Consider the following 27,921-nt stretch of genomic DNA (forward strand, 5'->3'; position numbering starts at 1 on the left):
ACAAGTTTATTTTTATGTGGCCTGAATCTAGTACATTAGAGTTGTAGAAACAACATTTATTTTATGTGGCCTGAATCTAGTACATTGGAAGTTGGAATTTGGAATGTGTTTTATGTAGAGGGTAACACAATGTACTTTTATTGAGGCTCTCATACCCAACATTCCGGGGATAGCTCACCTATCCCCGGAATGTTGGGTATGAGAGCCTCAATAAAAGTACATTGTGTTACCCTCTACATAAAACACATTCCAAATTCCAACTTCCAATGTACTAGATTCAGGCCACATAAAATAAATGTTGTTTCTACAACTCTAATGTACTAGATTCAGGCCACATAAAAATAAACTTGTTTCTACAACCAATAAGGAGTAAATTCGTTTTATTAAAATAAAGTCAAGGCTAGCCAACATATGTTTTATGGAGCCTGTGACGTTTAAATAATTAAGCCACACCTAGTTTGTTATTGGTCAATGGGGCTTACGTAATACTCATGTGAATTTTAAATAGGCAATGAGAAGCCTGAGTGGACAGAATAAAATTATCATGTTAATTTATGCATAGGACTAATTTTATTTTGGGTATACAAGCGTGGGCAACTGTAAGGGAAAGGACTTGCTAAGAGAAATTCCGAGTAGAAGGCAGTGGCCAGACTCGAAGTGATTTTTGAGACTAAGAAGCCAAGGGAGATAGGGCAATGCATAGCCAGCCTGCGGCAGAGCTAATGAGAGCTCATTGAGTCTGAACTAATGAGAGTTCACGAACCAGCGTATAGAAAATTCAGCAGCGTATAAGCCAGGAGTCCTTCAATTCCTGTAAGTTAAACTATAAATGTAATTATTGTTGTATTAAACTTTGCTTAATTTATTCATTTTGTGGGAAACATAATATCACTTTAATAACTGGAGACTAATTTTTATGAGATTTTGGAAAGATGTATGAAATGTATTAAGTGTGAAATGTATTGGCTAGAACTTGGCATTAATTTTGTATAAAATACAATAAGGCTTATATTGCATAAACAAACGACAAGTGTTGGCCTACGAAGGTGCTAGTTGCGTTTGAGGAAATTTGGCCAAACACATAATTTTGTTACGCAGAAATGTTTGGATATTTTGGCGAACAAATCTGATATTGCTTGATTAGTTATTGTACAATATTAACATATTGGCAAACTATATAGAGAACACGTCCTTGTTATTGCTATGTTTTCAGGGCTTTTAATCTTGGTTTTGGGATTGCGTCTCCGTGACCAGAGGAGTGAGACCGGACCGCAGCGGCGGGACCAGAGGACCGTGTGGACTCCGCTGGCCAAGTGGGAAAGCTACGGGCATAGCGCATTTGCTGGACACGAGACAACAAGAGACACTCGGACACTTCTCTGTTCTATGCTGTAACTAATATTTGTGATTGTACTAAATACTGGAAGTTGCCCCTTAATCTGAATTCAATAAGGAATATAAATCGTGTGTATGATAAGTCTGTAAATAAATATAAATATTGTAAAGAGAAGAGTGAAGGCCTAGTTTTCTCTGAGTGTCAGTACTGTTTATTGGATGGTGACTATAACCAAAGGTCCATTTCATGGGGTGGGCAAACCCTGGGATGTGACACCCACACATCTAAGTGCAGAGTATGCACGTTACCACATTGACCAGAGCTGACATTATTTTGTGTTAGATAACCGACATCCATGCTGGGAAGATGTCTGGTGTTTTGATGTGAATTTTGTTTTATTCCAAAAACACCTGAAAACAATCCTGAATATATTTCAATATTTGAGAGAAGACAATGTCACCTAAATTGGTCTGAAGCACTACAGATAATTTGCACAAACATCTAGGTGCGGATTATTTAAAATAAATGACCAACGTTGACCCGCATAAGAAGGTACAAACAGTATTTGAAGACTACGGAATAAATTATGAAAAACAAATCAATTATGCGTCTACAAAACAAGAAATGTTTTACTTGCCAAAAAAATTATAATTTTATTGCTTAGAAACGTTTCAGTTGCGTATAATTCTAAAAAGACATTTCATTATCTTTATCGACAGGCTTTGTTTAGTAAGTAAAATATTTTTGATGTCAGTGACATATAATGTATGAAAAATTAGGTCATAAAACATGAAATGCTTCAAATGATATATGCTTCACATGAGTATAATAATTTGTCTACTTAAATTAATATTACATCATTATATACGTTGTCCAGTAGAAGTATAAAGGTCCTCCTTCCGTGGAGCTGAAAACAACATCATGGTCCCATTTTTTTGACAGTTGAGTTTATTTGTTCCGTGAATATAAGTCTGTCAGTTTAAGAAATACAGTGGGGGTGCGCCCAATATCATCTGTGCTGAAACTTTAGTGAAAGGTAGATTTTTTTTCTCCGGTGACACCTGGCCTCCATAAAATAGAAAACAAAAAGCGGGGAGGTGGGTGAAGAGGGGCATCTTCCCAATGGGGTCGCTTTTCACTTTTCAAAACTGACATCATGGTCAATATCAGACAATAGGTGGCGCTATTAGCTTTTCCTGGTTCGTTAAAATAAACAGCCAATCGCAAAAAAAAACAAAAAAAAAACTGTCGTTATCATTAACAGAAAACATGAAAAAAGGCACTATGTAAAACCCACTATTCATGTTACCGTAACTTATAGGACTGTGCTCTTCTCCCGGTTCCCAAATTTCCAGTGGGGGACAATATATTATGGGGCCCCTTGTAGCTACGCCGTTGCAAACGACTCCCCCCCCCCCCCCCCCCCACCACCCTAAAAAAAAAAGCCAAACAATCTACTTTTCAGCTGTCAAGCGCCGTGCGTGCATTTTGTTGTAGTAAGGAATGGAAGCATCGACACAGCGAAGGATGTCAGGTGACAGAGAACGGCGATCTGGTAGAGGGCGTGGCTTCGTAAAACACGTGCTGTCAAAGGCAGTATTGTACATATGCCCGACCTGGTTTACCTCTAGGCAATGCTTTGCGACTACCCATTCCCGAGTGATGGCATCACCCGCTTCCCAGCTCAGAAGCCTCTCCTCAAAAGGCATCCCGATGACCTTGAAGAGAGCCGAGAGGATACCCTTAGGGTCTTGAAGAAGGTCATCCGCATCGATGATGATCACCTCTTGGTTCCGGGTCTCCTTAAGATACTCGATCAAATCATTTATCTCTTTATAACCCCGACCTTCAGGGAACAGTCCTGGAGGCAGTTTATCAAGCTCATACTCATCCATCGACACGCGTCTTATCTGCCGAAACAGTATCTTCCAAGATGGGAAGACCTTCAAAGGATTGCGAATTAGGACAAGATGCTGGTAGTTCTCAGGGAGGAACGCAAAGCGATCTGAGACAGTGTATGCCATGTCCTTGCAGAGAATGAACTTCTTGCCATCGTGGGTTCCTTCAAGTTGCTCCTTCACCCACTTATAGGTGCACTGAGAAGCATCGAACCATCCTACGAACTCCTCCTTCAAGGCTGGATAGCTGTCCCCTCTCTCATTGGGGGAAACACTTTTATCAGGTCCCATGAAGTATGCAGTTAAGTACGGTTCGAAGAATACTTTGGAGTCTTTAACGAAGCTCAGACATTTGGTCAGGGCAGTGGAGGTTGTGCGAGGGGTGGTCCATATCATCAACCGTACCTGTTGCTCCTTTGGGGAGGGAGATTTCTCGCAGTTGGCCATCTGTTTTGGAATAATCAAACTCTCAAAAATGTAACGACGACGAACGACAAACATGTGACAGGCGTGTTAACACACAATATTAATTGTGTAGTCAAATGAAACCTTCCTATTATTAAGGGGGACAAAATTGGGGAAAAAATATCGGGGTCCGAAATCTGCGCCTTGCCACGCTGTATGTACATGATCAACAGAGTTCGTGGCCATTTTTCTGGACAACACTCTGGTTGTTTACATGCAAACAAAATGTTAGGGAATTGTTCGCATCAGTGATGTAGTGCCTTGATGCTTGGACTTTAGGGCCTTGGCCTTGGCCTCGAGGCTTGAGGGCAAAAGCCTTGGCCTTGACCTTGACCTTGAGTGATCAGTGCCTTGCAATTTGAGTCAAGGCTCTTCAAGGCCCAATGATTTTTGCATTTTCCAGATAAATTTGTTTGAAATTTTGCTGTTGCCATTTCAATCGTGTTACCATGGAGGAGGGAAACATATGGAGGTGTTACCATGGAGGAGTGATTTTTGTTCTCCTTTCGGGTGAGTTTTGCGTCTTAAGAAATCATCCTGCAGGCATAGTTTTTAATCAACTTGAACGTTACAGGGAAAATATCAGACTTTACTCGGGGATGTCTTGGTCAAACATGAATAAACCACATCCCGCCTACCGCGATAGTCCACCTCCGTGCGCACCGAGCATGTCTATTTTCATAGTACACGGAATAACCACCGTCGGATTTGTTTTATATCAATTTACAAAAGTCGAGTGCTTGTACACCACCACACAAAAGACTGGACAATTGGGAGGTCGAGGTTATAGCATAGTGGGCAGTCTCTATTGAATTGAGCGGGAAACGTGATAAGTGCATGTACATTGTACCGCGATTATATAGGGCGTCCATCCTACTTACCGTATACTATTTTGACAAAAAGAATTAACGTCCAACTTGGCAGTAATCCTCAAACTTCGCACGATGATTCCACACGGACGTTCAGCCAGACAACTTTCCTCCCGGAACTTCGAAAGTGGTACTCTCTGAAACTTCCGAAAATAACTCGTGCATGGAGTCTTAGTATAGCGCGAACTCAGCTCGCTTACCGTGCAAGCTTGTAGTACCAATGTCCGCTGAGGTCATGGTCAGCAGTAGATTGGCCGGAGTTAGTATACGAACCAGTTGCTCCTTCGGGGCCCGGAGGGCCGGGGTGCACACCGGTGAATAGGCCTAAATCCATCGCGCTATTTAGCCATGTTGTGGAGGGGTCGTTTTTCAAGATGGCTACTTTTCCGCTTTGGGGAAAATAGGGGTCGTCTTCTTTGGGTGAGAATTTCTCGAAAAGTCAATGGTCAACCCACCAAAAATTGAAAGGAAAATGAAAGATGACGCATGGATCATCATTTTTCTGTGCAGCTTGAATACCTGTGAGAGTTCTGAGTGTTTTTAAAAGAATTTTGAAATATGCGCTTTTAGCACTTGTGTCTTTTGGACTTTTAATACAATCGTACTTGCTCTCAATTTCATCACGATAAATAAAGTCTATTTCTAAAAACAGTTTATTTCTTATACAGTACGTTTCAGTGCATTAGTTTTACAAGTTTCAGGTAAAATCAAGTAAGGAACTGTGTGTAAGTTGTCTTGGCAAACGACACGCTTTTGCCCCGGCTTCGGATCCAACTCAGACACGCCAGAAATATTTTGGTATTAATACAATTTGATATTACAGAAAAAAATATTTTCTAGATTTTGCAATTAAATTTGCAAGCGAACCAGTTTACGAAATTCAACAAACATCCCTATAAATTCTCAGCTGTCAAGCACCGTGTGTGCATCTTTTTGTAGTAGGACATGACAGCATCGACACAGCGAAGGATGTCAGGTGACAGAGAACGGCGATCTGGCAGAGGGCGTGGCTTCGTAAAACACGTGCTGTCAAAGGCAGTATTGTACAAATGCCCGTCCTGGTTTATAATGTGGTGCTTTACAGTGGCGGATTTTTTTTAACGATATTTTTTTCAGTAACTATTTCCATAAATGGTTAGAGAGTTCTGACATGAAAAAAGAAAAGAGAGCCAAGCTCCAAAACCACGACAATGTGCCGTAAAAATCGGCATATATTTTCCAGTTTGTATAATGGTAAGTTTTGAAGAGCGCCCGCCCCCATTTGGAAGATGGGTACCAGCCCCCCCCCCCCTTTTTTATTTTACGGAGGCCAAGTGTCCAGAGAAGAAAAAAAAAACGTCTACATTTCGGCGCGGATGTTCGAGTGTGGTTGCCTCCCCCGACATCAAAAGCTGGGTACGCCACTGGAGCTTTATAGAAAATTAAGTTGTAAATATAGGAAAATGATTATTAGAAAAAAATTATAAGTGTGGATGATATAATTATTTTAACCAAAAATGATCAGCACTGAACTTTGTGTTAGAAAATTCAAGAAAGAATCAAAAGAAGGCTAAGCGAAATCTGTGGAAACGTTTATAAAAAATATATAGGCCTACACGCATTGTAAAAAGATATTTCGTTTTCTAAACAAAAGCAAATGCTCTGCCAGTTTGAAAGAGAGTCGAGGGCGGATCCAGAACACAATTTTGGTCCCCCCCCCCAAAAAGTGGGTCAACAAAAATTACGGCGTGGGGTTCGGGGCCCGCTTAAGGGCCCCGAAATTTTTTTGGATTCTAGATGCTCTGTGGTGCAATCTGAGGCAATTTCTGACTACTTTAACCAATGTTTTTTTGAGGAAAAGATGGTGGTGTACTCATTGCCTGCCTTTATTGCGATGTCACATAAAACAAAACAAAAAAAATGGTTTCGTTAGGGGGGGGGGGCGCCATGGCCCCCCCCCCCTGGAAAGAGAGTCAGTTAGAAAAGTATAGAAGTGCGAATAAATTAAAGCAGTTTTGTTTACAAGTGACTACTACTGAAATTTGCAAAAGGAAGTGCAATTGAATAAAAATCAAAAATCCATGCGGCAAACAATAATCAAATGATACCGGTACTCTTTATTCTTAACAAACCACAGCTTCGCCTGCCTAATTTGTAAAAATGTGATTCAGAAAGTAATCGACGTGAAGATAATTCAAAGCAGTTTTTTGCAAATTTACCATCACTGACAGTTTGTTTAATACAGTGCACTAATGAAGCAAAGTCATTGCGAAATACATTTATATATGGAAACAATAATAAAAAGAAGTTTCATCTGCTGAAAATGTCCAAGCTCTTTCATTATTTTGCAACGAAACAATATAATGATGGACACATGCTTACGAAGGCCTAGGCTTCTGTAATTTTAAGTAAATAAATTAATTTCATATGATTTATTTCAAATCGAACCTTCTTTCCGGACGCCACCGTTTTTGTATTTCGGACTACAATTCATTAAAATAACATAATGTTATGTTCATAAGAGTTCAACAGCAAGAATTATTAAGGTTATAGTGAAGTGAATTTTTCTTAGGAACATATTTTCTGCAACCTTCTACTCCTCTTAAATGTATGAGAAATATTTAACATCCATCTTTGGTTAATTCTATCAAAAAGTGCACTTCTGCATGTTTTTCTGGACAACTGAGGGCGCTGTTACTGTGATGTCATTCGGGAAGAAACTGTTCGGTTTAGGAGTTTTCTGTTCAAATTGTGAACCAAAAAATGTGCTTATTGGAAATATTTATGAGAAAGGTTTGCTCATTACCTTACTGCCATGTACTGACACAACGACATATCACCAAAGAACATTTACGATTATTATAGGGAAATATCCAAACTTATGGCAACTTTGGTGTTGACATAGCTGCAACATTGAGGTTTCTGCCTAAATTACATCACATGTTTGCTTATGAATATGGAAATTCGCAAAATACCCTTGAAAATGGCAAAACGAAAATAAGATTAAACGGGACACAAAGGTGCATTTTAAGGATTCCATTACACCAAAATTACATTAAATTGTTGTCAAATTTAGTTTTCAATTATAGTGGTATGATGCCTTCTTCATTAAAATAGCTCACTGTGTATATAACTTAGTGCCACTCTTCTTACAAAAAAGTTTATTGTGCTTTGGTTAAAACCATATACATTGTTCGTCATCGATTACACGATACAAGGACAATAATTCTCATCTACATGCACGTTTCTCAAACGTCATTCTGCAATAATTTACAGGCTTTGGATAATGTTTTACAAACATACAAAAACCACCTCAAAAAAGACCCAATAATTGATATAACTATCTGCGTAAATGCGCTGTTTCATAGTTTCTAATCACACTGGAATTATATTCCATTTCCAAATGAACCATTTGTAATGGCTGTAATATAGATGGCACGGGCCGCATTTCCATTAGACTCAGACGAGTTTCTATCCAATTAATTTGATCTTATGGACCCTGTGCTATCTTCCCGCTCTAGAGCAGTTAAGCTGAAGAGGTGAATTTGATGTCAGCAGCAAGTTTGATGAAGCCCTGGAAGAGGGGGAAAAGAAAAGAAAATGTAAAAAACAAAATCTCGCATTTAAAAAACAACTTTGCTGTACTGTACCCGACTCCAAAAATCGTCTGAATTCAAGACTTTGATCACGTGACACCGTTGCATATGGTTCATAAAACCCCCACAAAAAAAACCCAGAATTACACACAAACAAAGAAAACAAAACCATGTGATCATACCTTTCTTTGCTTGAGGACTGTATTTTCCAACTTGATGTTAGGACTGTCAAGCAAAGGGAAACCCTTCTTTCCTTCATCTGTTTAAAGACAAAAAAGGCAAAAATGTAATTGTGAAATTTGTTTTTGAAAACATCACTACGGCCTTCTGAAGTATCATTCGAAAGGGCCATGTAAACAAAAACAAGGACAAAAATGGCCTCTGAATCTTGTTTGAAATGATGATTCTGTAGAGGGGACATGTTCCCTTAGTCTATGGAATATCCCCTTGCACGGGCAAGGTTCTTTAAAATGTCATTCGAGGAGATTTGGCAATGACTTATGCAAAACAAGACTGGTCTGGACATCTACATTCTGACTATTTAGTGGGCACCTTCTGTATCCGTTGTTGTTTTACAAATCTATTGACCAATCAACAGCTTAGTCCACAGTTCTGATCAAAATGACGTCACAGTTTGTAAAATCGACTCCGATTGGCTGGCGCGCGGAGTCGCATAACATTTGCATGTTAGGATATATCAGACGTTAGACCGTGGCTCTGCACACGTGAATGTTTGATCCTCAGAATAATGCTTTCTGCGCCCCTGAGCTAAATTGAAAACAAAAAATGTTACCCCTCCCCTCAAAAAAAATTGTATCAATAAAAACTACAGGAAACGGTGAGTGCCTTCATATATTTCGCCAGAGGGCAAGTGTTTTTTTCTCTATCACTTGGATAAGTAAACATTATGTGCATTCATTGTATAACTAAAACATAATACGAAAGAACACTCTTTAAGACACCTGCAACGCATGAGGTATAAACCTTAATGAGTTATGACTAAAATGTTAACAGTCTATTAAAAGTCCGTGTTTATAACGAAACAGGAAAACAAATAATCGTGAATCGAAGTCACTTACCGTTGATCCATGGAATGAGGTAGAAACTTGTCAGGGCGTTTACTGCCTCACTGATCGGTTTCATCTAGAAATTTACAAAGACAACGGGCAGACAAAAAATATGGCTGGTCAAAAGTGGAAGCAAAAATGCATTCAGTAATAGAGTAGATCTTATGACCATACGTCCGTATCTGATTTTTTTTCTTCTAATTTTCGTAAACTTCTTACCCTGATATTTCCGATGGCGGTTCGTTTCAAAGCAACAGCAACACTAAAAACAAAACACACGATATTATTTGATCAATAACGACAAATCTCACAATACTAAATGGTGGCAGAAAAAAAACAATGTTAGTGCCCATTGTCATTGTCACTATGGGCGATAATTTCAAAGTCACTCAAATAGAAACAATTTCAGAAACAAAACAGATTTTTTTATTTCATATTTCTTGAAACTATTTGAAATAGGCCCTATCTTTTCCTATTTTAAGATTTTGAGGCTTTTTTCACTTGTTATTTATTAACTTCTACGTATTATTTGGAGCTCCTAAAAAGACATACAAAATAAGCCTTTTTTAAGTTAAGAATATTTTTACCGACAGTTGAAAGTGAAAGTATTTATTGCATTATATTTCAGCATCACCCAAAACTGCCAGTACATTTCTTAGTAGTAAATGTGTATCTGTGCATTTTATCGTGTCTTATGTACATCCCGGCTCGCAAACTGATGGGGTTATAGTTTTGAAGTCTTAAAGTAATCGTCCATAGTGCACCTTTTCAGACCAACTTGTCGAGACTCACCGCAAGGAGTCGGTCATCCATTTGATACTTCTGCCATCACTCGACAGCAAGGTCGATCCACTGATGGTCTGTGAGCAATAAAGAGTATAAGGTTATCAGCTTCTTTGCGTGGAATGGCACAGCAAGGCTTCATTCGCAAAGAATGCTTACTTGGCCTTAGGCTAGTTGGTTCCCTTTTGTGTATTTCTTTTTTCTGCGAGGGGCCCAAGGGCGGATCGGGGGGGGGGGGGAAGGCCAACGGGGACTATGCCCCCCCCCCCTCAAAAAGAACTCGGTGTTTTTGTTTTTTAATTTTTTAAGTGACCTCTCAATAAAGGCAGTCACTGCCTATACCACCATCTTTTCCTCAAAAACTTGGTTAAAGTGGTCAGAAATTGCCTCAGTTCGTAGAATCCAAACATTCTTCGGGGCCCTTGAGCGGGCCCCGAACCCCACGCCGGAATTTTTGGACCCTCTTTTTGGGTGACCATCATTTTTGTTGGTCCCCCAAATTGTGTTCTGGAACCGCACTTGCAAAGGCGGGGGAGGGGGAGTTTCTTTGCTCGAAGGTGTCATTTTTTATTGGTGCAAATTGTAAATCGCCTACCGAGTTCAAGGTGAAGAGATACTTCAGACTTTTGCTGGGCAAGGTGACGAAAAAATCCAAGTCAACCTTAAGGGAGACGTTGACCTGGCCCTCGCCGAAGTTAATCGCTGGCGGCGCTGTCGCATTGGCGTTTACTTGCATCAGCATGTTCGGATACTTCTGGGACACCTGCAAGAACACATGGATGGATGATGTCCGAGATATTATCATGGGATGACAAAAGCTGGATTTATCGTTTTAACTAAATATTTGACTGTCGGCGAGGTTTGGAATACACAGCAGCTTATTCCAGACTGAAAGCACTCTGTTAAAAGACATCATTTTAGCAACCAGCCTGTTAGGGTGTTGCCGAAAGGGGTGGGGCACAAGGGGTGTGGCCGAAGGGGGCGGGACCTTCCTCCTCGGAATTTCACCACCACCTCGAAGTTTCACCACATCGACATACAAACCACTTAGGTGCCCTCTGTCCGTTATACCTCAATAAGCACGACATGCAATTTAAACAATGTTTGAAGATCCAGGGGGAAAATGATGACCATACATTTTGACTTTAAGAAAGGTGATGCCTGCACCAAAACCAAGGCATTTATGTCGAAGCGAAAATGCAACATCATTCCTCTACTATATCGATTAGATCAGCAAAATCAAACCTTCGATCTGGACAGGTTTTGGTGGGCTTTTACAAGGTAACTTTACTTACATCAGGCAAAGTAGAACTCACAAGGAACGAGGAAGTATTTAGGTTGTATCTACCAGGAGGCAGCTGTAAATAAAAAAAAAGCAAATCCAATGTGACTTTACCTTTTAAAAACATTGTCTAAAATTTGATAACGAGACGTCAGAAAACGGTAAATAATGGAACTCGGTAGGTTTTTTTTCTGCAGTTAAACTACTCTCTTTTTGCCATAGAATGCAAATTCACTCCATTAATAGTAAGAATTTACTAAAATTGAAATTTTAAGGAAAAGATAATTTAAGTGAAATTTATTCCAAACAGGTTATTGAATGGATCGAGTTTTTACTCGCGAAGTAATAATTTTTCAGTCTACAGTTAGTGATTTCTAAAAAAAAATGTCCTTCTAAAAATGTCTTTTAATTGAATTAATTAATTTAAGTTTTCAATGATTAAATTTCATCAAGTACTTTTACTATAAATGAAAAAGGAATAAGCGTCCTTAGTTAGAAAGAAATTGGTTAACAGCACTAGGTAAATGTTTTAATACATATCTTTTTATTTTTTTAAGGCAGCCAAAATGAGATAAAAATATCTTTGCAGTCAATTTACATTGTCCTGTGTAACGGTGAACCTAAACCTGCCCGCCTCGTAGTACACGTTGGCAGCTGTCTGGAACAGGTAATCGGTGACCCAGAGAAAAACGTGCCGGGAAACGTCAGGATCCGACGGTATGACGGGCACTGTGTACGGCGCCTCCTTACGGGGCGAGTCCCTCAGAAACACCTCTCCCTATTGGCAGAAATGTTCATAACGTCATCATCGTGTCATCATCGTGTCATAATAATTAGTCAAATCAAGTGTCAAAGTAGTGGGCAAAACAATAATATGCATGTATGGGATGAATACCACTAAAACGTGACGTCAGAGGTCAGAGGAGGTAGTCAACGGGGAAAATGATTCAAACTTAGCACAGCTTTTAACAGAAAATACCGAGACCTTTCCACACATCTTAATAATATTTTGATCAATTGTTTTGTTGGAACGGATAATTGCAGTTTCTATGGTCACCTTGTGGGCGGTGTCGACGTGGCCGGAGAATTGGGGAGTTGTCACGAAGGAGTAGTCAATCACGGCCCACTGGTCGATGATGGCTTGGGCTGGAAGAAGGGGTAGAATACATGAGAATCATGGACATCTAGAGCACAGCTTGAAGTGTTGATATCTCTATTTTGTTTAATGAACAGTTAATTCTCTCTTGTTCATAGGGGGAGCTTCTTTAAGGTGGCTTGTTCGTTTGGTCCGAATTGTCTTAGAGTTTTCATTACCATGAAATATAAGGTCCACAAATGGAGAAACAAAAAAGCTACACGTGGAGACACCAAAATGTTGTTTTATGCAAGAGGCCAGTAGAGATAGCAATAACTGTGATGAGGGGCGTATAATGAGGGTTTTTTTGTATAGGGAACATCTGGTTCTATATATAACAACCGGAAGATAAATATAGCTTTGGATTTGTCAATTTAAAAAGAGAATGAATATCCTCGATCGTGAGAGTTGAACTTACTTTGCAGATTGGAAAACTGCCTCTGTAGATCCGTATTGACCTCGCGGGTTATCATGGAACATGTCTGTCAAAATCAATCATTTTTGAGCTATAGGTTAATACTGCTGATCATCTTGTCAGGGAACGTGTGCTTATTAAGGGCGGGTTCATATTTTGTTCGAAAGAGAAAATGAACGCGATTTCGTGACGTCACGGCCTATATACAGAAATGCAAAGTAGGACTCACTTAAATTCCAAAGGCTTTCGCAACAAAGTAAAATAAACATTCCCTGCGTATACAGGAGGGTATGTTATACGCCTAAGTGTTAATGCGAATTTGAACTTTAACATAGTTGATAACAATTCTGAGATTGCAATAATGTCAGATTTTGATGTGCGAATACTTGCAGTGATATCACTAATTCGCGTTCGCGCCGAGTTTGTCATTTGTCCATCGATTTTCTTGTTTGCATTACAGAGAACATTCAGCTGTAATTCTATTTTCATTATTCACCATTCCCCTCTTGATGTTGGAGCTAATAGTGGGGTTTAGTCTCTCCTTTGAAATCAGTGTAAGTTGTACTATGTCATCAACATACCTGTTCGTTGAGCGCACCTTTGATGGAGTTGCTGATGCTTCCAGAAAACATATTGTACAACCAGCTGAAATTGTGGACAATAATAAGCAGCTTTAAGTGATCAGTGAAGTTACATTTTCCGTTGCAGAATATAGCATAAGCCACACTAAAGGCGGTGTATGTCTCATCAAGGTTTCAGTCTCTATTCAACTTCAGTCATTTCTCGATGTATGAGTTATCAACTGGTTTCTTAGGAACTTTGGAAAGACTTGTTTTCTGGTTTAGAATTCCATTATTGAAAATTACAATTAAATATTTTTTTTATCAATTGGCCATGTATCAGCTCTGCCTCTCCATTAACCAAACATTACAATGACCCACAAGGCTTACTTATTGCACTTTTGTTGATCACGAAGATGCATGTTTCCCCCTTTTTATTTAGGCCTACCTGGCACCTCCATGAAACGTGACGTGAACCCTGCCCGCATCGAAGGAACAATCGGAACCGGTCGAGCTGACAGTTGGGCGTCCAGCCTGGTCCTTGCCTTAAAAATATCCAAATATGTCAAGAAGTAACATTTGGAGTTTGACAAGGAAATGTCTTTGTTGTCGCATGACCTTTAAAAGTTTCTCACAACCTCGGACCCCATGCTTTGTGCGTCGTAAAGTGTTCATCAAATTTCCTCCATCACACTAATATTGTCTCACTATGGGATTCCTTGCAAGAATCCAGCTATCTCTCTCCATGTAGTTTATCACAACGAAATCTAAAAGATTCCGTCTTGAAGTCTAATTTCATTTTTCTCTATATTGTTGTATAGAGCCGCCATATTGATTATGAATGGTCTTTGGTCGTTTAATTACGGAATTTCATTACATTTTCGAGTTCGACTTACCAATTCTGAGCGTCAGGTCGAGAGAGGCGCCGGACATGCTTGCATCAAAGCTACCACCATCTCTGATAGGAATGCTATTATATAGCAGAGATAACATAGTGGAATTATTGTGATCAACTCATTTAAATTACTTCATTTCTGTAAGTTTTACGAGGTCGAATAAACTTTCACGGTTTTGTTTTGTTGATCAATTCACAAGAATAGAAAATTATTGGTACTAAATAAATTGCGCGAATTGCTTCTCGGTAAATTCGTGACCCCTAAATATAGGTGGTTTTTCAAATGAAAATGGAGATTAAATTTGAGTGTTTGTTTTTCCGGGTCCAACGCCCCCAAAGCACACAAAATACAAATTTAAACAAACAGCGGCAATTTAAAATCATAACTATGATATTTGGAATCTACAGGAGATAATATCTTCTCTAAAACCCAAGATGGCGGTGTCAAGGTCTTACATCCAGTGGTTTCTGTAATGCCAGTCTCCGGTCGAAGGCACTGTGATCCCGCTGGCTCGCAGGACGAGTCCGACTCCAGATTGGGTGGTGAGTGTGGCTGATGAGGTGGCGAAGCTTGTGATTCGCATGCTGGACAACAGAGTCATGGAAAGAGGGGGAAAATAATTGCTTTGTGGTAGTGAAACCCGAGCATGAAACTCAACAACAATAAAAATTATAGGCCAGCCCATTCAAGCTGGTACAGGAACAGTCTAAGTCAGAGTGCACGAAACTCAATTCAACTGATTCAGAATGACTATAGGATAGCACTGCTCGGTTCCCCTTCAATACCCCATACAATCATAAGTCAATCAATCAGCCAGCCAGCCAGCCAGCCGGATGGTTTCAGATGGGACCAGAAAAAAAACCACGATGCTATTTTCTCGAACTAAAAATGTAGACAATACTTGGTGTAAATCTCAATTATTTCAGTTGAATGCATAATTGTATTATATTGAATAGCAAGAATGAGATATACCAGTCCTACATTAATTTTGGACAATGACACACAAGGAAGTCATTTTCAATATTTATGGAATAGGAAACGAAAGAATAAATCCATTTGCCTAGACAAACACGCATGACCCGAGATTTTGTTTGCTTACGGAAGAGAGCGTGCCAAATCATATTTTCCTAAATGAATACGAGTGACTATCAAATAAATTTGACAAGAACAGCTCTATTGATAGTCATGGGTGACGAACATTGTGTTTCTAATGTTTATTACAATTGACTGCTGATAACAGTTATCCACGGAGTTTATACATGTAGTTCTATATACCCTTACGGCATCATTTTTTCGAAGGGGGGGGGGGGAATTTTATACATTCCCCCCCCCCCCAAAAAAAATTGCCCGTTTGGTTATTTTTGAAAAACCATGAAGTCAATTTTAAAATTGTTTAATTGTGCAGATAAAACTTATCCTTGGCCTAAACCCCTATGAGTTTCATTTAATTTTCATCACGCCTCACTAAACAAAGATCAATTGATCACACTAACATTTTTGGATCATATGACCAAGTTCTTTGCCTTATTCAATTTCAGTACTGTGTTAAGTAGGCTGTGTAAAATCCTGCATGTTGTGAAAAGGGCTGCGGTTGGGATTGGAATCATTTGTCTGGCTATTGTCATGGCAAGACCTCAGTTTAATGCTAAAGGGCAAATGATTCCAATCCCAAACCACATCAGCCCCTTTTTCACAACATGCAGGATTTCACACAACTTTAATACATAGCACAGCACTGAAATTGATCAAGGCAAGGAACTTGGTCACAGTGTCCAAAAATGTTGTGGTAATCAGTTGATCATTGTGCAATGAGGCGTGAGGAAAATTAAATGAAATTCATAGGGATTTAAACCAAGGTTAAGCAGTATCTGCTCAAACATTTTTTTTTTCAAGTTTTACTTCATGGTTTTGTAGTTATTTCAAGAATAGTCAAACGGACACTCTTTTTTTTTTAGAAATACCGTAGTTTTTCTTACTTTGAGATTGTGTAGTCAATGCCGCCAAGAATAGGCACATTAGCCTTGCCACTGATATCGGGGATTGACAGATGTTTGATTTCTTCCTTCAGAATGGCTAGCCCAGCATCTCGCACTGTCGAAAAGAATGAAAATCAATTCATAAATTACACTATGCTGTGTGGATGCAATTTTTTTCGTGACACCATCACCCATTGATGAGCGCATGATGAAACCTTGAGAATCACTGAACTGTGCAAAAATCCTGCACAGATGGCGCAGTTCATGAACTTTAGCAACACTGAATTCACTCATTTCAACTCCAGCCAAAAAAAGCCTTGCCTTGCTCAAATAATAAAACACCCTTGTAAAGAAAGTCAATCAACCTTGTACTTACGATAATTCAGCCCGGACTGGCTGATCCTGGCTTGGAAGCCGGGACGCGCTGTGGCTTTGGCCATGGAGCTATAGCTCCATGCTTTGACAGATGGACCCATACACACCGCTATCAGCAGGAACAGGACAATCTTGAGCACCATGGCTACCCGCAACACTTGACGCGAAGTTCAAAGGCTTCGGTGATGACCAGCACGCGGTCCTCTTGCACTATACCGTTCGAACACTGCTTGGGACGGTATCAAAGCCTCGGCGACTCGGCACTGAGTGTTCAAGATCGACGGTGGATGTTGGTGGGTTGAAACCAAAGCTCCGTCTGCCTTGAATCTTTCCGCTCGGGCGTTTATCAGACCACTGCAATTGCACAATGTCTGGATGTGAACCAGGGAAATCCCGCAAGAAGTACATGTATAAAGCTATGCTGAATGGACCGATCCAGTGAGCACCGCCCCATTGTGTTCTGACCAACCACAGCCGTGATTTATGTCCGACGTGCGTGCACAAAAGTCCGACATGCGTGCACGCGCGTATGATGCGCGCAAGGAAAATGCAGTGTGGCATTGGAGAGGAGCACGTGTTTATTTGCCAGGTGCGCAGTGGGAGGGGCTTACTGGATCGGCCCATTACAAAATGCGAAGATGGGGAAGTTCATGACGAAGTGTTTGGCTAAGAACATCTATTTCCTGGGTGATTCCCCAAAAACCCTTACCTCACTGTCATGGGATGTTGTTATCAAGATGTGTACTTACATCGCCATTGTCCCACCGAATAAAATCCCACGGTTCCGCAAGGTGTACAATAATACACCTTTTGTTAAACTCAAAAGGTGCAGTTGACATTGGAAAATCCCATTTTAGTACAGACTGCCTTTGCTTTGATTTGATTCTATTGTCAATCACCAGTCACCAGATCGTATGTTGCAGTGACATATCAATCTGACACAGTCCATGTAGTTCCTGTTAGTTTTGTGTTGGGTAAGAGTCAAGGTGTATTGGCCAACTATACACTCAACCAAAAAAGAAAGTCCCCCCTTCCAATACTTTTTTGTCTAACTCAAAAACTACTGAGCACCTCTCGCTCAATTAACGACTAATCAGTACAGAAATTCATTAGCAATCCAGCCATACTCTTTATTTGGCCCAAAACGGTAACAATGCGTACAAATTAATGCAATTTATGACAAAATGATACCGAAAACAGTTGCACTTTTGTATACGTGCATGTTGCGGTTCAAACTCACCTTGCAAGTGCACAAAAGTGTAACTTTTGGGGGGCACCATTTTTCGGCATCATTTTGTACACATTGTCACTGTTTTCGGCCAAACAAAGAGTATGGCTGGATTGCTAAGGAATTTCTGTACTGATTAGTTGTTATTTGAGCGAGAGGTGCTCAGTAGTTTTTGGATTAGTAAAATGAAAAACGTATGGGAACTTTGAGGAGCCATTGTAAAACTTACAGTTGAGTGTTGCTACGTTTCGTGTTGATTCCTCCCTAGTGAATAACTGCACTCAAGAGGAAGCAAGTGGAATCTGCAAAGATAAAAAAAATAAGGTTGAATGTATTAAATTGTTTGCAAGCGAAGCACAAACCACCTATCGGATTGATGCACGTACAGTGGCTACATCATAAAAAAAATGGACGTGCCACTGCCCGAAGATGAAGACAAAAATTGAAAAAGAAAAAAAATACACACTGAATCTCTTTTTCTATTTACCTCAATAAGTGGTGAAGACTTGCTCTGCAAGCAGGTCATCAGTTCTTCCGTCGGTCCTCCTCCCTGCTTCCGGTTCCTTGAGATTCGGAATCGATTGTGACTTCGTCCAGAATGACATCTCATCTGGTAGACTCTCATTTCTGTCAGAAGATTAGAAGGAAAACGTGTAAGGAAAATGTGTGTGACACTAATGCGCCTGATGGTTTTCTTTTAGTAGAACCACTTTAAAGTAGAACCACTTTAAAGTAGAACCACTTTAGACAACCTAAGACGTTTTTCGAAAGGAAAGTATATCATTAATGTTTATACCCAAGAAAGCAGAAATGGGATGCCCGGCAAGCAGGGTCCTCAGTCATCCGTTGTTCCTCCTCCCTGCTTCCGGTTCCTCCGCATCTGGCCGGAACAGTCGGGCTTCCATGTCCCCATATCTAACTGCAAGTGGCTAAGAATGGACTTACAAAAAAGAAGAAGAAAATGTCCACCTAGCGGAGCTAGGTTAGGTCAGTAAATATACAGTGATTTCTTGGTCAAATTAGTGACCGGTATTGTGGCGAAACAAGGGAAAATGTGGTCCTTACCTGACCACTAATGAAAGATACAACCATAGAAAAGAAATTGCAAGGCCTAACTAGGTATAGACTCATTTAGTGGCCCTTACCTGGCCACTGTAATAGGTAGTACCACAGAAAAAGGGAAACTTAGTTAAGTCTTCCCTTCCAAGATTACTAGGCCTAACTGGCTGCGCAGTCTCATACATACAGACGGTGAAGGTAATGTAATTAGTGGCCCTTACCTGACCACATCGTTACTAGTGGCCCTTACCTGACCACATAGTAATGGGTACTACCGTAGAGAAAGGGAACACGTAGGTAAGGACTTACTCAAGATGAATGGGCATACTGGTCGCGAAGTTCCAGTTTGCCAAAAGCAGCGCGCACCTGTTCAGAGGGAAACAATATTCACATTGCCGACCTGAGTGTGCTGATCGGACTTATCGGAATTGAGAAGTTATGTCGATCAAAAACCTCACTTGTTTTGCAGGTCTTAAAATATATCAATGAATCCATTTTATTTTACTCTGTATAGACTCAGACGACACTTCACAAAGTGATTATGGGGCGTATCCAATATAACAGGTGTCATCAAGCTTAGTATCATTGTCACCATGGCCCTAACACAACAATTATAGGCATATTACCGATTGCTGTGGATCAGATTTAATAGATCGGATTTATTGGAATGGAAACGGTTAATGTCAATCAAAACCTCCACTTGTTTTGCAGGTCTTAAAATATCAATGAACCTAGTTGGTTGTACTCTGTATAGACGCAGATGACGATTCACAGAGTGATCACCTGATTATTAGCAACATTGTCACCATGGCCCTAACACAACAATTATAGGCATATACCGATCCCTGTTGATCGGATTTAATAGATCGGATTTATTGGAATGGAACGTTAGTGTCAATCAAAACCTCCACTTTTTTTACAGGTCTCAACGATTCCATTTTGTTTCACTACTTTATAGACTCAGACGACACTTTACAACTGTGCATCCGACGTAATAGGTGTCATCACCTGATTATTAACAGCATTGTCACCATGGCCCTAACACAACAGCATTACCGATCTTTAATAGAAGTTAACATAAGAACATTATACTATGTCAATATGACATATTAAGGATCAAAGACTATTTCATGTCACAAAATAACTGTGGATACACCATCTCTGTGATTGCATGTTACACAATCATTACGTCAAGTCTACTCTGTAAGATCTGCACACATGGCCCTTTACATGCACATCATGAAGAATAACTCTCGGTGTTATAGTTACGAGGGCGGTGCATGGCGTTGCAATTGAGGAAATTACTGCAAATATGATAGATTTGTAAACGTGCATGTCCCTAGCGTATTTCATTCAATGAATCCCAATTAACAAGTCAGGGATACACAGAATTCATACACAAGAAAACTTAGATCTAGATCTTAAACTTCAAAATAGCTATGGAAACGTATTACATTGTTCTAGAGAATTTTACACAATGAAACTCACTCAAGGTGGAAAGAAGGGACAAGTAGTTTGCAAGGAATACATGTCCGGCAATTACAGAAGTTTCTATACAAAACGAAGGAAGTACATCACACGACCCTGCAATAATTTTGCATAGGCCTAATACGATTAAAGGAATTTAAGACGAAGTAAGATTAGTTTACATGGCCCTAGAATCCTGTAACATAGTCGGTCACATCACAGAAGAAAACACAAGACATAATATGGGATTCGCAGAAATTTCTTCGAAACGGCGATGAAAGGTTTTGTAAACACATGGCCCTAGATTTATTTTTTACAAGGAGTATCAACGTAGAAAGACGAGAAAACATATAGATATGACTAAAATTTCAAAGCTTGATTTTTACACATGGCCCTAAAAAAATGTCACAAAGGGAAATCGCAACAAGTGTCAACAAGTCGTCAATTGTCATGCAGAAGGTGGAAGATTAAACAACAACTCAAGTGCAAATGTTGCAATTTGGAAAAGAAATACGCAAAACGGCGAAATAAAATTATTGCTACACATGACCCCACCATACTTGCCTAAACAAATACTTCAAGCTTGGCTGGTGGTGGTTAAACCGTTTAAATACTCTTACCCATATACATGTACACATTTTGTACTCGAACTCGTAGTTTTGTACTCGTATATCAATTTTGTACCCGTGCACTCCATCTCGAACTCAATATCGTTTTTCGGCGTACTCGAATCTGAAATCGAACTCGCGTATTGTTCGCACTCGAGCTCAAATGCGAACTTGGTTCGCACTTAAACTCGAACGCGAATTCGTACCCCTTGTAGCGTTTTTCGCACTCGTACTCGTCTTATTTTTGCCGAACTCGAAATCAAACACGAACTCGTGTAACTTCGTTCGCACTCGAGTTCGAAACCGAATTCGCACCCGTGTAACTCTCGCTCAACCCTCTCGCTTAACGCACATATATTTCTAACTCGAACTCGTGTAATTTTAATCGCACTTGAGATCAAACACGAACTTTGTTCGCACTCAAACTCGTGTTACTTCACAATCGAACGGTTCAATGGCACGATCAGAGAATATTCTACACAACATCATATTTGCAAACGTCATGACCCTATATTAGTTGACAACATGATCTTACTGAATTATACATTATGGAAATTTAAATGTAAATAGTGAGATTTGTGTCCATGATCCTAGATATTTACAATTTATTTTTAAACCGTGATCTCACGTGCAGGTGGCTATTGCAAGGAGAGTGGTGTGTCATTCGAAGACGTTTCTACACGAGTGAAAGGAACGTTTCAACCCATGGCCTTAGTTATTCTGTACAGGGAACAGACACTAGTTGAATTTTAAAAAGTTAAATTATTGATTAGAGAAACTTCCACAAAACGACTAAAAGCACACACATGTCCCTAGATTTTGCCACAAGAATGGGTTACACACACAGAAAATCGGTCGGATGTGACAAAAAAAGGGAAATTTCTATCAAACTATACAAAGACAGATTTGCGCACATGCCCCTACAATATTGTATCTCGCCTCTGTCCACAACCGCATTTGCTTTCCGTACTCAATTCCAAAAAGAGGGCGCACTCATAATATCTGCTGATTTCGATTTTTCCGTATCCGATAATCCGACATTTTACAATCTTAATACTAATTTCCGTTAACAGCGAATTTTTCGTTTTCACATTTCACAATTGGTATTCCAAACCGGTCGTTTACTATTTTTTTCAACTCAAGAATGTAAGAGATGCAACACCAAATCGATGATATCGCTAACACCGTACATTAATTTTGTGTTTGCCGTTTCGATTTTTTTTCAGGGTAACTTTTGTTTCCGTTTCTTCTACTTCGACGACCGATGATTTCAAGAATTTATTTGGCAGTGTGCAACCGCCTAATTTCGTGTTTTAATCCGTGCCCGCGTAGGTCGAGATCTGTGTTATATTTTCTCCTTACACATATCGGACAAATGATTGACAGTCATTTCATACAATTTATCATTCAGATATTGTTTTGCGATTGAAAGGTTCGGCAACTATAATCGTCATTGATTTTATTTCACCCTTCGAATTTAAATGTCATTCTTTTAAAGTTCATTTCAATCAATGGAGAGCGCGCTCCTCAATTCGAATACATAATTATTTTCGGAAATCGTGCATGACTGACACCGGACAACGTTCGCATTTCGTAAATCTTCGATCTATTTTGCACATCCAAGCGGCGGCAATTTTATTCCTTTCCCGCCTGATGCTTGGTAAGATTGGGTCTTGAGAATCATGCGGAGAGGTTCCTTGGAATTATGTTTGTCTTCTTTACAAAACACAATATCTTACTGGTTTTAAACCTTTATACATGCATGAATAATTCTGTTGAATTAATTGTTGGCGATGTCACCCATCAAGGGTGTCGTGTTTCTTAATAGTAGCACCCATCAAGGGTGTGGCCTTTCTCAGTAGAAGCACCCATCAAGGGTGTGGTCTTTCTCAATAGTAGCACCCATCAAGGGTGTCGTCTCTCTCAATAGTAGCACCCATCAAGGGTGTCGTCTCTCTCAATAGTAGCACCCATCAAGGGTGTTATACAAAATATGTTACTGGTTTTACAACTTTATACATAATAATTCTGTTGAATTGTTGGCGATGAAGCACCCATCAAGGGTGTGGTCTTTCGCAATAGTAGCACCTATCAAGGGTGTCGTCTCTCTCAATAGTAGCACCCATCAAGGGTGTGGTCTTTCTCAATAGTAGCACCCATCAAGGGCGTCGTCTCTCTCAATAGTAGCACCCATCAAGGGTGTCGTCTCTCTCAATAGTAGCACCCATCAAGGGTGTTAAAGCAAAATATGTTACTGGTTTTACAACTTAATACATAATAATTCTGTTGAATTGTTGGCGATGAAGCACCCATCAAGGGTGTGGTCTTTCTCAATAGTAACACCCATCAAGGGTGTCGTCTCTCTCAATAGTAGCACCCATCAAGGATGTCGTCTTTCTCAATAGTAGCACCCATCAAGGGTGTCGTCTCTCTCAATAGTAGCACCCATCAAGGGTGTTAAAGCAAAATATGTTACTGGTTTTACAACTTAATACATAATAATTCTGTTGAATTGTTGGCGATGAAGCACCCATCAAGGGTGTGGTCTTTCTCAATAGTAGCACCCATCAAGGGTGTGGTCTTTCTCAATAGTAGCACCCATCAAGGGTGTCGTCCCTCTCAATAGTAGCACCCATCAAGGATGTCGTATCTCTCAATAGTAGCACCCATCAAGGGTGTTTAAGCAAAATATGTTACTGGTTTTACAACTTAATACATAATAATTCTGTTGAATTGTTGGCGATGTAGCACCCATCAAGGGTGTGGTCTTTCTCAACAGTAGCACCCATCAAGGGTGTCGTCTTTCTCAACAGTAGCACCCATCAAGGGTGTCGTCCTCCTTGAGGTAGCACCCATCAAGGGTGTCGTGTTTCTCAAAAGTACGATGGCGGTATTCCAATAGACACTACCCAACATGCAACAACCTACAGGTTTATTTCGACAAACTTTAAAAGGAATGCATAATTACCAACTTTACACCATTATTTTTAAAGGCAATACTTTTTCTTTATGGTTTTACAACTTTATACATTAATAATTCTGTTGAGTTCTTGGCGATGTAGCACCCATCAAGGGTGTCGTCTTTCTCAATAGTAGCACCCATCAAGGGCGTCGTCTCTCTCAATAGTATCACCCATCAAGGGTGTCGTCTTTCTCAATAGTATCACCCATCAAGGGTGTCGTCGTTCTCAATAGTAGCACCCATCAAGGGTGTTATACAAAATATGTTACTGGTTTTACAACTTTATACATAATAATTCTGTTGAATTGTTGGCGATGAAGCACCCATCAAGGGTGTGGTCTTTCGCAATAGTAGCACCCATCAAGGGTGTCGTCTCTCTCAATAGTAGCACCCATCAAGGGTGTCGTCTCTCTCAATAGTAGCACCCATCAAGGGTGTTAAAGCAAAATATGTTACTGGTTTTACAACTTTATACATAATAATTCTGTTGAAATGTGGCGATGTAGCACCCATCAAGGGCGTCATCTCTCTCAATAGTATCACCCATCAAGGGTGTCGTCTTTCTCAATAGTAGCACCCATCAAGGGTGTCGTCGTTCTCAATAGTAGCACCCATCAAGGGTGTTAAAACAAAATATGTTACTGGTTTTACAACTTTATACATAATAATTCTGTTGAATTGTTGGCGATGTAGCACCCATCAAGGGCGTCGTCTCTCTCAATAGTATCACCCATCAAGGGTGTCGTCTTTCTCAATAGTAGCACCCATCAAGGGTGTCGTCGTTCTCAATAGTAGCACCCATCAAGGGTGTCGTCGTTCTCAATAGTAGCACCCATCAAGGGTGTTAAAACAAAATATGTTACTGGTTTTACAACTTTATACATAATAATTATGTTGAATTGTTGGCGATGTAGCACCCATCAAGGGCGTCGTCTCTCTCAATAGTATCACCCATCAAGGGTGTCGTCGTTCTCAATAGTAGCACCCATCAAGGGTGTTAAAACAACATATGTTACTGGTTTTACAACTTTATACATAATAATTCTGTTGAATTGTTGGCGATGTAGCACCCATCAAGGGCGTCGTCTCTCTCAATAGTAGCACCCATCAAGGGTGTTAACACACAATATGTTACTGGTTTTATAACTTTATACATAATAATTCTGTTGAATTGTTGGCGATGTAGCACCCATCAAGGGCGTCGTCTCTCTCAATAGTAGCACCCATCAAGGGTGTCGTCGTTCTCAATAGTAGCACCCATCAAGGGTGTCGTCTCTCTCAATAGTAGCACCCATCAAGGGTGTTAACACACAACATGTTACTGGTTTTACAACTTAATACATTAATAATTCTGTTGAATTGTTGGCGATGTAGCACCCATCAAGGGTGTCGTCTTTCTCAATAATAGCACCCATCAAGGGTGTCGTCGTTCTCAATAGTAGCACCCATCAAGGGTGTCGTCGTTCTCAATAGTAGCACCCATCAAGGGTATCGGCCTTCTCAATATAGTAGCACCCATCAAGGGCGTCGTCTCTCTCAATAGTAGCACCCATCAAGGGTGTCGTCTTTCGCAAAAGTAGCAGCAATCACGGGTGTTCATACACAATAATTATGTTACTGGTTTTACAACTTAATACATAATAATTCTGTTGAATTGTTGGCGATGTAGCACCCATCAAGGGTGTCGTCTTTCTCAATATAGTAGCACCCATCAAGGACCTCGTGTTTCTCAAAATATAGCACCCATCAAACTATTTTCTATTCTCCAACTGGCATTATTATTCTCAAAGCACTAGGCCTGAATGATTCTAAAGATGGAAAGAATTTATAATTATTTTCATTCCCCTTCCTCGCTTTCCGCTCAGTTCGCAGTACGCTATAGCTCCTTAAAACTTCCAAATATTTATTATCCACACTCGATCCCAGCCATGATTAACATTTGAATTGGCTATACATTTTCCTTAAAGGGAATATACAACATTTGCAAACATCGAAAAATAAAACTACCAAGTTTTTGCGAAATACCTTAATAGGATGTTGGTAAATGACAGTCTAAAGCATCCTGTAAAATTATGGCACCTGGTATACTGTCATTTTCAAGAAAAGTGGTATTTTTGTATCAATTTCCAACGCTGATCGGCCGATCAGCGTTGGAAACAACTGGCTTTTTTTTCAAATACTGGCCCCAATTGACCATTGCACTTGTTTGCAATCGATTACAAACCTATGAACGGGTACGAGCCAGCTAGACTGGTTCCCTGACCTTACAATTCCCCAATGTATGTAAACTGCTCTGTTTCTTCTTATATGGAGTCAGGGGACCAGACTACAGGAAAATGATCGTTTTTCTTGGTTTTTATAGCATTTTCGAACCCAAAACCTCCAAAAAGTCAGTGTAACTATATTTGCTTTATATTTCCAACCCCCCAATTCCATCCATTTCTGAAAATTACAGCAAAAGCAAATGATGTATATTCCCTTTAAACTTTGTCATCGACTTCCCCTTTTATTATAGTTTAAAACAGTACAACATATCAGGTTTTTCTTCTTTCAATAGTTAACTTCTGATTCATATTTTCATTTTTTGTTAAGTTCATGTGTAATTTTTAAAGGCTGTGTTTATGATTTTTATTCAGATAAAATACTATTATTTACAATAATTATATTTACAGAGCTTCGTTGTAGCCATGAGTTAATAAGATCATTTTTTGTGTCTCGGCAGGTAGCCATCTGTCATCTGTTTTTAATTAAGTAATTAACTGAGTTGGTATCTGCAAATATAAATATACATATATCGTAAACCCGTGACCAGTTATCTCGGGAAGACGATATATACAAGATATCACCAACCCGAGAATATTTTTTCCCGGAAAGACGATATCTCTGAAGATATCACCAACCCGTCATGAAACATTATCTCGGGAAGACGATATCTACCCTAAAAGATATCATCAACCCGAGAAATATTTTTATCCCGGAAAGACGATATCTCACCCACAAGATATCATCAACTCGTGAAATATTTATATCTCGGGAAGACGATATCCCCCCTACAAGATATAATCAACCCGAAAAATACTTTATCTCGGGAAGACGATATCTCACCTACAGGATATCATCAACCCGAGAAATATTTTTATCTCGGGCAGACGGTATCTAACATGAAAGATATAGTAGCACCCATCAAGGGTGTCGTTTTTCTTAATAGTAGCACCCATCAAGGGTGTCGTCTTACTCAATAGTAACATACATCAAGCGTGTCGTCTTTTGAAATAGTAGCACCCAAAGATATTATTAACCCGAGAAATGATTTTCATCTCGGGAAGACAATATCTCACCAACAAGATATCATCAACCAGAGAAATATTTTGTTTCCATGGAAGTCGATATCTCACCTACAAGATATCATCAACCCGAGAAATAAACTGTTATCTCGGGAAGACGGCATCTCACCTAAAAGATTTAGAAGCACCCATCAAAGGTGTTGTTTTTCTTAATAACATAGCACCCATCAAATGTTTTGTCTTTCTTAATAACAAAGCACCCATCAACGTGTCGTCTTTTCAAATAGTATTAGCACCCATCAAGATATCATTTATCTAAGAAATATATTTATCTCGGAAAGACGATATTTCACCTACAAGATATCATCAACCCGAGAAATAGTTTTATCCTGGAAAGACGATATCTCACCTACAAGATATCATCAACCCGTGAAATATTTTTACTCTCGGGAAGACGATATCACCTATACGATATCATCGACCCGACAAATATTTTATTTCGGGAAGACGAAAAACTTTAAAAGATTAAAAAATAATTTTACCTGCAAGACAACATGTTTGCAACCTGCTCCTAAAATGTCCTTCAGTGATACATGTTTAAAGATCCTATTAACCCATGTGCCATTCAAAAGCTCTGATATCCATATCCACTGATTTCAAAACCTAATTTTATAAAAAAAA

The 27,921-nt window shown here is 39.6% G+C and overlaps 2 protein-coding genes across 2 annotated transcripts; both read right to left on the reverse strand.

The window, feature by feature from the left end:
* Positions 1–2,752: 2,752 nt before the first annotated feature.
* On the reverse strand, positions 2,753–4,604 carry LOC119739503 (branched-chain-amino-acid aminotransferase-like protein 2). The gene is made up of 2 exons (XM_038214477.1): positions 4,581–4,604; positions 2,753–3,681 (listed from the first exon to the last, which is right to left on the reverse strand). Exon 2 carries the CDS (start codon positions 3,679–3,681, stop codon positions 2,791–2,793), a length of 891 nt encoding a protein of 296 aa, XP_038070405.1. The 5' UTR covers positions 4,581–4,604; the 3' UTR covers positions 2,753–2,790.
* Positions 4,605–7,753: 3,149 nt separating this feature from the next.
* Positions 7,754–21,883, reverse strand: LOC119739467 (lipopolysaccharide-binding protein-like). Its single transcript, XM_038214434.1, has 19 exons — positions 18,657–21,883; positions 18,348–18,487; positions 18,090–18,162; positions 16,634–16,986; positions 16,258–16,372; positions 14,737–14,865; positions 14,282–14,355; positions 13,834–13,930; positions 13,407–13,470; positions 12,829–12,892; positions 12,333–12,421; positions 11,874–12,053; positions 11,289–11,351; positions 10,589–10,756; positions 10,003–10,070; positions 9,430–9,472; positions 9,223–9,286; positions 8,326–8,402; positions 7,754–8,121 (listed from the first exon to the last, which is right to left on the reverse strand). The coding sequence occupies exons 4-19, from the start codon at positions 16,773–16,775 to the stop codon at positions 8,074–8,076; spliced, it is 1,485 nt and encodes a 494-aa protein (XP_038070362.1). The 5' UTR covers positions 16,776–16,986; positions 18,090–18,162; positions 18,348–18,487; positions 18,657–21,883; the 3' UTR covers positions 7,754–8,073.
* Positions 21,884–27,921: the final 6,038 nt, after the last annotated feature.

The sequence above is a fragment of the Patiria miniata genome, unplaced genomic scaffold (genome assembly GCF_015706575.1).
Source record: "Patiria miniata isolate m_02_andy unplaced genomic scaffold, ASM1570657v1 HiC_scaffold_30, whole genome shotgun sequence".
Taxonomy (NCBI): domain Eukaryota; kingdom Metazoa; phylum Echinodermata; class Asteroidea; order Valvatida; family Asterinidae; genus Patiria; species Patiria miniata.

Bases quoted from the DNA above. Each gene is read 5' to 3' on its own strand.
- LOC119739503 (XM_038214477.1), bottom strand. From the start codon at position 3,681: ATGGCCAACTGCGAGAAATCTCCCTCCCCAAAGGAGCAACAGGTACGG.
- LOC119739467 (XM_038214434.1), bottom strand. From the start codon at position 16,775: ATGGTGCTCAAGATTGTCCTGTTCCTGCTGATAGCGGTGTGTATGGGT. The intron at 14,356-14,736 runs GTAAGACCTTGA...GCTATATAATAG, and splicing joins CATTACAGAAACCACTGGAT to CATTCCTATCAGAGATGGTG. The intron at 11,352-11,873 runs GTAAATTGACTG...TTTTATTTACAG, and splicing joins TCACCGTTACACAGGACAAT to CTGCCTCCTGGTAGATACAA.